At 35.7% G+C, this 12,128-nt stretch overlaps 1 protein-coding gene across 6 annotated transcripts in view; it reads left to right on the forward strand.

The window, feature by feature from the left end:
* The window catches only part of CDC14B (cell division cycle 14B), a 44,176-nt gene extending 37,478 nt beyond the window's left edge, over positions 1-6,698 (forward strand). For 3 of the 6 annotated variants that reach the window (XM_071424798.1, XM_071424791.1, XM_071424795.1), the window contains 2 exons: positions 12-128; positions 3,388-6,698. In XM_071424798.1, coding sequence (XP_071280899.1) covers positions 12-128; positions 3,388-3,424 — 154 coding nt within the window. In that variant the 3' untranslated portion in view covers positions 3,425-6,698. Of the gene's footprint in view, positions 1-11; positions 129-3,387 lie in introns of those variants that run through there. The other 3 variants (XM_071424796.1, XM_071424792.1, XM_071424793.1) reach the window with 2 other exon arrangements.
* Positions 6,699-12,128: the final 5,430 nt, after the last annotated feature.

Below are 12,128 nucleotides of genomic sequence, written 5' to 3' on the forward strand. Positions count from 1 at the left end.
ACTCTTTACAGAGTAACTCTGCAGTCCAGTGTTCAGAAAAATAAAACCTCTGAACCTAGCATTTCTGACAGTACAGACATTACTAAAAGAACTACCAGGTCCGCTGCAAGAAAAAAAAGTTTAAAAAGGTGAGAGTTACCCTCTTTACAGATCCTGTAACTGTTTTCTTGGCAAATACTTTGACCTGTTCTATCCACTGCTGGCAGGAGCTTTGCCATAGTTCAGCTCCTTCTCCTAGCAATGGATAGTGAGAAACAATTAAATGGTTTGTGTCATGTACTGAGAACATCTCGAACCTTACATCTTAAGTAATTTATTTGTCTTGCTCAGTCTTCCAAGTTCAAGAATTTTAAATAGTAATTCTTAATGTGAGTGAGAATTACTGAAGACAAGGGATTTTGATAACATGAAAACCCCTTTGTCTGGAGTGAGAGACAGAAAAATTCTTCACAGCATTAAGTCATATACTAGTCAGTGCATGAAGTCAAAACTTCATGGAAGGATTCAATAGACAACTGAAATGCAGTGGTTATGGAAAGGTGAAGTGTATAAAATGCATGTGTATACTGGTATGAGATTTTTTTACTGATAGCATGGCTGATAATCTGAAGTAAACCTGTTTGGTAAAGCTTAATGAAATTCTAAATTCTAATGGATTTATGGAAGACTGAAAGTGCCTTTTGGCCCAGAAGCATATGGCCAGACTACTCCTATTATTTATCTTTGTGTATGCCTGTGATCACACCCCTCAGTGGCAAGTCTCCAGGTCATTATAAAAGATGACTCTGAGAGCATAGTTTAAAACAATATCTATTGCTTACAATTTACTGGAATTTGTTTTAAACTCTTAGTGAAAAATGGATCTGTCAGGTGCTGAAGAGATTTTGACTGGAAAGAGTAAAAGATGGCACATAACTACTTCCTATGTTAACTGGCTTGATTTATAAATATCTCTGAAAATTTAAGTTGTTTTGCAGCTTTTTCCTCACAGAGTTCTTCTTTCTCTTTCTTCATCCTGTTCCCTTGAAGATAATGAAGTTAGGAAAAATTTGCTCTGTTAGTCAGTGGAAATAGTCAGTAGAGTGCAGTAAATCCTATTCAGAGACATTTTAGTTGTGACTTGTTTTGATTTATTGAATAACATATTAAAAAATAAGACCTTTTTTAGGAAACAGGTATTTTACTAAAAATCAGTGGTATTTTTCCAGGTTTTCCTTTTGGTTGGTTGGATTTTTTCTCCATTTTACCCAATTTTTACCATGTCAGTTTTGATCCAAATAGAATTGATGGGATTCTGCCTGCTGTTTTTATTCTTCATGCCTCTCCCAGTTTTAACCTAGCCTGCTTGCAACATTTTGTATCAACATTCATGCATGAGTGTAATCTGAAGAGAGATTTTCAGTTCCTTGAAAGCACTTCTCCAAGCTAACATTTGTATTGTGTGAGATGTGAATACCTATCCTTAGGAAAAAACAGCATCCCTAAAATAGAGCTCACAGAAGATTTCATTAATTTCATAAGAAGTCCTTTAAGTGCATTGCCAGATGTATGACTCTGAAGGCCAAGGACCAGGTCAATCTTAAACTTCATAAATTACTTCCTTCATATTTTAATGGACTTTCTAAAACTTCTACCCTAAACACCTCACCATATACTGTTTCTTTTCTTCTAACTTTGGAGGTCAAATAAGTTTCAGTTAGTTTCATATTTCCATCCAATAATCAAATTTGTCCTTATTCTAGATGTCTTAATTGTTTTATAATCTGAGAGGGCTAATTGGGTGCTGGTCCCTTTGAAGGGTCTTGTGGTATGGCCATATAATTTAATGGAATTAGAATGCAGTGCCTTGTTGTTAGTCTTGTAAGTCTCCTTTTATTTTCCTGTACCATTTGAAAAAGTATCAGTCTTCTTTTAAGCATGCCTTTTCATTTAAGTTTGATTTCTTGAAGTATGAGCAGTTTGCATTACCTCACAGTACTCAGATTCATTGAACTTAATCCAGATCAAGTGGATTGCAGAGTAGAGAATAATTATTTATTTCTACAATATTGACATCCTGCCCTAACCAGCATCTGTCTTTGTCAAGACTTTGTTTATTTCACTGAACTTCACTGACATTACTGTATATCCTTATTCTTTTTCTTTCTGATACATTCCAGTGGAAACATCTTGCAACATTTTTACATCAATCTCATTTACTGCATTATGTCACTTTAGTCAATTCTTTTTGTATGTGAATCACACTTGTGACCCATCCTCATGCAGTATAATCTGCACAGCTAGGGAATTCATTTGTCATTTCATCCTTCAGACTGTTGGAGACCCTACCATGGATTGTCTCCAGAATGATTTTTCAGCGATAAGAGCTATTTACATCTAAAACATTATTCTGGCTTTTTAAAGAGAACATAGGGAATTTCAATCCTATCTATAACACTCACTGCTTTTCCTTTGTGGAGCATCTTTAGATGTCAGCTGCCTTCTATGAAAGAAAGTACTGATGGACATAACACATATCTGTGTTTTGAGCTGCAGGAAATCACATTTCTAGCCCATAACCCAGTGTTTCTCTGTGGATGCCCTTATTTCTCCAGACAAGACATCTTCCTTGTAAATTTGCCAGTTACTGAGAAGTTCATGTCTGTATTTTAACAAGGTGCATACTTCACATCCAAACCGAGTCATAAGACACAAGTTAAATGGTCTTTTCCATGTCACCACACAGAACAGAACTAAAATTTGATTTGTAGTAAGGAGTTGATAAGAAATGAAATCCTAAGTGGTAAAGGCATTGTGATAGGTAAAGGTGCTTAAGGGAATGCAGGTAAAGTTATTACAAAACATTATAAAGGGGAAAAGGTATGAAAGCTGTATAGAGGAATATCACAAAAGCTAATGAAGAGGAATACACTTTAAAAATCTCATATGCCTTTGCTTTGCCAGGTAGTACAAAGTAGTCTTCTATACCCTTGTTAAAATACTGAAAACTACCTGCAGCGTTTCAGAACTTTTCTATATGTCATCTAAACCTAGCTTTAAAAAAATATGTTTCTGTCCTGTTCTTCCTACTTTTCCTGCAGTCTGATACTTCAGAGGGAGAAAAAGAAAAGGAATGCTTTACACAAATGTGCTTAATTAAATTATGGTACTCTGAATCCCCTTTTGCATTTCTGTATGGAACAGAATTTTCTTCATATTGTCTGTAATCAGACCAGTCTGTGCATCCTTGACAATCAGTATTGCTGTGTTACTAAATGGAGTGACTTTGATTTTTTGTTTCTTTCTTTGAAGTACCATTTGCTCATTTTACCTTGCCAGAAATGTTTGCCTGAATTACATACTGAGTAATGTTTAACTTTTTCCCTCAAATATGTTTTATTTCAACAGCCAATCTGCCACAAGGAATAGAACAGTATTGCGTTGAATTTTGAATAAGCCACCAGTGTTGAAGAGGATATTCAGGAGTGAAGGGGATATAGAGGGGACTTGATGCAATTCAAGGAAGTTCACTTTGGCTCTATTTTTCAGTAAAAAATGAAATAGAACAATCTCTTTTTTATTTGTAGAATGAAATGAACTGTCAACATGTTTGGTAGACTTTTTTCTACCATGCTAATACTTTCTCAAAACCAACATAATCTACGTACATTCAGACTCAGGTGTAAATATTTAGGCTCTCTATTATAAAGAGGGCTTGCTAGTATGTACGATGCATGTGTACGAATTGTGATGGCAATCACTTAGCTGCAGATCACCAGATGGTGGGAGCTTTTAAGTATATAAATCTGTGTTGTGCGTTCAGACTGGGCTGAAGTCTTCACTTGAGTCTGAGAATCAACCACAAAAGCTTTTATTTCTAATAGTATTGGTACTCTCTTGTGTTATCAGCTGTTCTTTCTTACTTTGTATAAAGTTTTTTATGAAGCTGCAGTATTGAGTACACAATGTAACTGTTGTCCACCAAAGAGTGCTTTATTGTCAAAGGTCGTGTGGTTTATTTAGGAAAAACTAATTGTAAGTAATTAACTTGTTTTTAGTAGTGACAGCTTTTTAGTTCTTCACAACCAATTGCTCTTTGAACTACTTAGAACTGCTTTAAATCTGGTATGATTTTAAAGGGGAGGAAAAACACTACCATTTAAAGCAGTGCTGTCTTACTGAATTGTCATTACTGTTTAATCACTGAAACATTACTGTTCTTTTACTATCACGTTCTTTACCTGAAACTTTAAATTACCATATATAAAAGGTAGGAATCCCCCCCTCAGATTTCATCGGTACGCTTGATAACACATGGACAGTGCTTTGGGACACTTAATGAGTGCAGCACACAAAAAAGGGAAAATAAGGGTTCCATACGACTGAGGTAGTGAAATTCAGGAGCAGGTAAAAATTTTGACACATAACACTTTAGGAACTACAATTTACCTCTGGTAAAAAGCAGTGTAATTTTTAGAGGAATCTACTTGAAACGGAAATTTTTATCCCCTACAGGACTACAGTGGTTTTTTTTTTCCTACTACTTTTCACATGACGACATTTCAAAGCTGATGTACTCTTGTGCACCAGCTAGCTGATGGTTATAGCTGCATATCCCTCAGATGAGGGCTGTTACCACATAGCCTTAATTATGGATCAGTTATCTGTTGATTTAATGGCTCTTACAGTACAAAGTGGAAGAAATGGAGAAATCTACAATGTTAGTAATGGAATAACTGAAGTTTTTAAAAATGCAGATTACCTTGGTGAGAGGGGGAAATTTCAATGAATGTAAATGTTCGGTGACTAGTTTCAATCTACATCCTTTTGAATGAAAACTAAGCCTTCTGTTAGGCTGATGATTTTTGAATGCCAATATGAATATCACACAGTGGTTTGAAAATATTTTCTAGCAAAAGAATCACGAATTGGAGAGGAAACAGGATGTGAAGTAAGTAAGCTTACAAATGTTATTTGTAAGTAAGCTTACAAATAACATCCATGTGCTTAGATAGTCAAAATTTGCTAACATGAATATAAATTAAAAAGAACAGGTTTAATGCAAAATAAAGGACCACTGAAGGCTCAGATTGAAAGTATTTTGTTTTCTTCTTGAACTTCCCTTTTCACACCCTTCTAGAGAAAAAGCATCTGAAAGAGAGGGAATGATCTCATCCAGATAAGGCAATTAAAATTTCTTGGGCTTTCAATGGGGCTGCTTTGTTTGTTTTGGCAGAGGTTATTTGGTTTTTCTGGGTTTATTGCAGTTTAGGGGGTTTTGGGTTTGGAGGTTGTATGGTTTGGATTGGTTTTTTTTTTGGTTGGGTGGGTTTTTTAGTAAGCCATTTTGCGCAGAAGTTTACATATAGGTAACCACAATAGTAGGTCTGTTGTGCAAATATGAGCCTATGCTTCTTTTTGAACAAAATTCTCATCTTGGAAGGCAAAAGGAATGAAAATAGTGAAAGGAAAACCAGAATAAAGATTTAGTAATATTTACTATGTTTGGCTGTGGCCTTCTCTCAGCTGAGCTGCTTCTTTTAGCATCTTTTTTTAACCTAAAAATAATTGGTCTCTTTCTCACCCCTTCCAAATTCCAAATCAGAATTTACCTCATTTAAAGTAACCAGCAGAGTAATTAGCACTTCTAGGTTCATCAGAAGTAAATTTGCATAATGCAAGTGCACAAACAATAGCAACTCTAGCTAAACCAAAACTGCATGTTTAGCATCAATGTCTTCCAGGATACCCCATCCACCACCCACTATCTTAGTGAAAAACACATAAATGTCAAAGGGATTTTACATCTGAGCTTTCCAAATAGCCTTATATGGAAAATTAACTCAGTACCTCATTGTGCCACATATAATTGTATTGCTTAGTTTGTAACAAATTTTTATTACTTTGTCTAACATTTCTAATATACCATACCAAATGTGTCGTAGGTACAAGAACGAAGAGTGGACATGGGTGAGGAAATTCCTGGTTTCTAAATTTTTTCTGAATTGTGAAGTATTATGTGCCAAAATGGAATGTGTTATGGCAGCTGCATCACCTTTGTATATCTGTACAACAGAGCAGCTGAATGAAGTTACTTCTGCTATCATCAATTAGGAGATTCTTCTTAGAAATTCTTTCCTCTTTCAAATGTTACATATGGATTCTTCCTCAAATTCTTAACTCAAACGATACTACGTGCTCAAAAGATGTAATATCTTGGGTAAAATTGCTGGTTTCCATTACAGCATCAAAAATTTCAAACACTAACCTAGACCTTGTCTTTTTGCCACAGCAGAGGAAGCACTGCTGATTTAAAACAGTAAGAGATTATAGGAAAAAACCAAAACATAAATGTGATGTTCACCAGTTTGTTGCACTGCATTTTTTATATTAATCGTTTGCAGACTGTCATATGTAAACTCATATACAGGCTATCAAGGTCTAAAATTTCCTGACTAATCAGTACTGTTCATGCTGATTATTTTTAAACTGTATATTTCTAATCATATTTTTTTAACTTGGATTGACAGAATGAAAGTTTATTTTGCTGAAGGTATTTTTAAGATAAAGCTTCATATTATCTTGTAATATTAATTAGTTCAATATGCATTTGTGTGTCATTTGAAAATACTGCAAATTGCATTTGATTTTATACAAAATACTGAATAGTGAGAAGTGTAAACGTGAGCTGTGTAAAATTAAAAATAATGAGAAGGTTTTTTTTCTGTTTTATTTCCAGTATGATTACAAAACCATCATTTCTGTAGCAGACTGACTCATATATGCACTGAAAAAACACCACACTCAGCTGCCTGAAAATCTTTAATTAAAGCACAGATTCTTAAAACACATTTTTAAGGACATATTTAAAAAACAGAGATATTTTGGCTCTACATTTCCAGGAACTCACACTGGAAAACAGTACCTGCATTTGAATTGCTGTGATACAGTTACACAGTGAAAAAAGCACAGTTAGACAGATCAATGGTATTTTAGTTGTTATTTCTCCTTCCTCTATGATATATAGTATTAATTTTTAGAAACAGGCATTATCTTTAATACTCTATACTTACCACAACAGTGAAGGCTTCCCAAAAGAATTAAATTTTTAGGTACACTGATTTTTGCATGAGCATGGGTGATGGCCTTTCTTAGTCTTTTTAAAGAATATCCAACAGCAAAAAATAGCTACCAACTGAAATATTTCTTATCACCCTTACCTTACCTACATTAAAAAATGCAGAATTTGCACACACCAACCAGAGCCTATTTGACAAGCAAGTAAACTTCTGCTTGCCTCAAAGGTAGAGTTTTATAGTTGGAAAATCTGTGTTCTTTTGTTGTAAGGTGATCCTTTCCAAATTTACAAGAATTTAAAGCACCTTTTCCTGACAAACAAGCTGCCTGATGAAGAGTGAATGGTGGAGAACACCAATTTATGCATGTGATGCCCACAGGAAAACACAGTTAAGCCCTATCACATCATTAGCAATTTAAGAGAGTACTGGCACTGGGCAGGGGAGGGCAGAGCACAGAAAGAATCCCACAGAGAAAAACTGAACAGTGGCCCAAGACAATTCCATTGAGAAGTTAATGCAATAATCTGTTCACAGTAGTTCTTAGTAACTTCAATTTGGATCTATTTAGCCTCCTTTGCATTGCAATTTCTACACTGCTTATGTAGGAGTAGACAAAAACATAGCAAAAAGGATGCCCTGTTATACATGAAATCTGAGCCTAGTTTCAGAGAGAAGCTGTGCTTTAAACCTACCTCACCAAGGGTTTGTTGAGGAAGAAATGTATTTTTCTTGCACTTCTGGTTCTGGGATTGCTTTCATATGGATATGACTAATAAGTCCTAAATATGGAATAAGGTCAAGAGAACGCAGAAAAAGGTGATGTGCTTTTGAAGCTCAGGAAAAGATGGACCAGAGCAGTTACAAAGATGACTTTATCTCAACTCATAAGGAACATGGGGTGGCCTTTGTTTTGGATAAATGGCTATCAAAGTTTAGGTGGATCAACCAGTACTTCTTTAGCAAGAATGAAGACCAGGCCAGCATGGGGAGAATGAATACATAGAAATAAAAGCCAGACAACTGCCATAAGAATTTCAAAGAGAACAATGGGCTTTAACTGATCAACCCTCCCTATTCCTTCTTGACACCTGAGGACACCTCACATGATGACAGTGAGGATATATTTCATAAGGACCAATAAAGGGAGTCATACCGCTATTGTGAAGGATCTGTGTTCTGCAATTGCTACATTAATTATAATATTATGTTTTTGTGTTTTCGGTATACTTTGTATCACTCCAAACTAGAAATACCATGTGACATGAACCATCTTCAAGTAAGTAAATCTGGTATTAAACATGACACCCTCCATCCATGGGATATTTCCAAGAGCCTTGTCAAGTGCTGGACTGTCACAAAGGGGGTGGAAGAAGGCACCTAGAAAGTCTGTCCTTTAAATAACTCCATTCCTGGTCCATGTCCTCTCTATCAAAGTCCTAGTTCTCAAGGCTGATAAAGATTCCAGAGAGGCCAAGCAGCCACTGGTGTTTTTGATCCCTCAACCCAGCATGTGGTGGCCCTGCTGCATAAGAGCATAGCAGCAGATGAAAAGCTCTTCTGTGCCACTAGCACCTCCAGCCATGCCAGCTGCTGCAGCTCAGTTACAGCACTAACAGGTTAAAGTGGTAAACCCCAAAGTCTTTGTACCCCGACAGCACAATGGGAACAGACTCCTGGAATCAGCTATTACTAATGCAAGAAAATCCAAAGCGAGAGTGATTCCAATAGCAGGAGGGTAAATAATGAAACATCACTTCTTACCCTTGTGAGCTTGCTTTTGCCTCTGTCAGTGCTTTGATGCCATTCTTTTAAGATAGCAGAATAATTCCATTATTTTCTGCTCAGTGGAAGGGCTCAACCTCTTCATTATCCCTCCTTTGAACACAGCTTTTCTCTAGACATCCTTGTATTTCTTCCTGAGTTCATGTTTACTATTACTAGGTTGATCTTTCACCATTCTTACCAAAATGGCATGCTCACTCGACTGAATCTCTAGTCAGTATTTTATACACATTACATTTGTCCTGCTTTCATGCTTCTAGGTGCTTTTTGTCCATCTCTTTACACCAGCATCATACCTATTTTAAAGTGAACTACTATTTAACGTTGATTTTTTGGAGTTCCATCTCTTCTTCCCACTGATCAGACCTTTCTAGCCTCTGTTCTTTCACCCTGGTGGCAGTTTCATTGGGTTTTTCTTTTCCTACAATACCCTCTAAGGTTCCAAGTCTTTGCTAGAGCTAACAAAAACTCCAAAAAGAAGCACTCAATCCATAAGCAACAGAAATATAATCAAAAACTAACATGCACAGAATTCCTGGATCAGAATATGTCAGTTTATTCTCTTCTGGCATGAGAAAAAAATTTTGTACCTTGCTGTTAGTTTTATGTTTTAGCAGAATTATCCTGCTGATTTAATTCCAGTACACAAAACTCAGTATCTTTCATTCAAACAGTAACTACTGTACAAATCTCAACAGAAGAACTACTATTGCTAAAAGTAAGTAACAGCTTATTGAGTCCTGTTAACTAGCTGTAAAACATTGTAGAGACAACAGAACACAGATTATGAACAGTCACACTTGTCAGTTTTACTAGTAACTGGTTTAGTTACCTAAACAGGGAGAGCAGAAACTTTATTCAATTTAGTTAGCACTGGTTCATCTCCAACAGCCATTAAATGTGATGCAGTATCTGAGGCTGCACTGAAGATACAGCTATCTGCAACACTTGTATCACAAATTCAAAAAGGCATTTGCTGAGAAATAAAAAAAAATAAAAAGCTCAAGATAAAATGTATTTCAAGTTAAATTCTAAGCAACACAGCCAAAGTGTAACAGTTGTTGCTTCCTCCAAAGACTGAAGGCTACCTCCCTCCAAGCACAAACTGTTCAGTACTTGCTCAGCATATGCTACTCAAAGAGAAAAAGCTCTGATTTCATGCCAAATATTCAGTGATTGAAATGTATTTTTTATGCAAAGAATCATTTTTCACATTCAACTATTGATCCACTGATAATGAGTCAGCATTGCATTACTTCCAACACTGCATGTACATGTATATATATATATGTTTGTGTGTGTGTATACACACACATATATTCAGTTTTTCATATGAATATGTGTGTATGTGCCTCTGACAGCTCTGGGGAAAAAAAGGAAAAATTATGTGAAAATTGTATAACACAAGATTAAGAATAATCTTAATGGCATAAGTGTACTAGAGGTACAGATTCTGAATTTGGGCCCAATACACACTTTTACCCCAGGGCCCATTTTCATACCAAAAAAAAGTGCAACCAGCTGAAAGCTCATTTCTTATGGGCTCAAATGCCCAATGTTCTTATTCATAAACTCAGGGTTTTTACTTCTTAGTCTCTTAATTAATTCTTTGGTATTCTTATCTTAAGCACAGACATTTCTCTCCCCTCTCTTCTAAAGGCACTTTTATATTAATATATACTTGCCGATCCTAAACTCTACTACTGCATATGATTCAACTGAACAACATCATATCAACATTATCATATGTAAATGACAATCATGAAGAGAGGTAAATTCCTTTCTTTGCAAACCTACTGCAACTTAACATGAATCTAAAACTTAAACCTGAAATGCAGCAGTTTTTCCTAGGCCACTCACTACATTAATACAAAGAGTAACTGGTAGCAGTGCATTAAAGAATAACATGACTAAGACCTGCAACACAATTTAATCCCTTCTTAATATGCATGCCATATTCTACTAGTGTTTGTATATATATTTACACCTGCTGCCAACTGCTTTACATGAAGGAGTAAAGCTACACCAGGAGTGACAGCAGCAAATCTGTGCTTAACAGATACAGCTATTTTGGTACCTTAAATATGACAGATTACTGAGATTTACAGTTCTGTTATCACAGCTAGGCAAAGAAATTGCATTCACTGTCATCACTTACAATTAATAATTTCTTTTCTATACTTGGATATACCATCAACTAGAGAAACTCTAAAGCCATATTCAAGTCTGACAAACTGAAAAATAAAATTGTCACATATACATGCTCTAACTGGTTGAAGCAGTAATCAATTACACTAAATCTCATTCTCACAAAGTTTTGGATGGGTTGCATTTTTTAGTTTTGGTTGGTTGGTTTGTTCTGTTTTTAATTAAACAGTCTTGTAACCAGCCTTTTCTCCTTTTAACCAGGAGTTTACAATCTGCTAACCAAAAGTGGATTATACATATACATTTTCACAAGTCCTTTAAAGCATTCCCCAAAGAACCTATTTGTCATTCTGTTTTGAAAGGCAGATCAAAGTTAGAAGAATAAACAGTAACTTTGCAACAGCAGGAAGGAGATTGAAAAATAAACAATTCTCTCAGCTTTCTCAGAGAACAGTCAGAACCAAACTGAATGCATCACAGCAGATTGAGTCCACTAGCACAGCATACCAAAGATTTAATTTTTAGTAGAAAAAGGGAGTGTTACTTTTACGTATATGAACACTTTCCTTAGCAAAAACAGGTCAGTGGAAGAGAAGGCTATATTCAAAACACGACAGGAAATAGAAGGAAACCCTGCCAAGAAGCTCTCCTCATCTCTATGCATTCACTCACCCCAGCAAGTAAAAATATAAATAAAAATTCAGACACATTCTTCCTTGTCCAATGGGAAAATGGGAACAAGAAAGGAAGAACAAGCAAAATATTCCAACAACCCCACCGACAAAATCACTTATATTCCACATTGATTAAATTGACATTTTTGGCAGAAACAGACAACACCTGTAAAAAGGGCAGCATCAGGTAAATCTTAAACTGCAGTGATTTCAAGTAACACCTCATGACTACAAAGTGAAGGAGGTGTGCATTGTTTCATCCCATTCAGTTACTCAAATAGCAGCAGCATGGGTTCCTCTAACACCAAAACTTTGCTTTTGCACATTCTTCCTACTGCAAGTCAGAGCATCTCTATGCCACTACAATGAACTTCTTGCAGAGTAAAAAACTCACATTACAACACATTGTCGTATAAGTAATTTAACAATGCAAAAACAAATCCTTTGGGCTTACCTACTCTGCAGA

The sequence above is a fragment of the Agelaius tricolor genome, unplaced genomic scaffold, assembly GCF_023055355.1.
Source record: "Agelaius tricolor isolate 1412-34295 unplaced genomic scaffold, bAgeTri1.0.p SCAF_4, whole genome shotgun sequence".
NCBI classification, from domain to species: Eukaryota; Metazoa; Chordata; class Aves; order Passeriformes; family Icteridae; genus Agelaius; species Agelaius tricolor.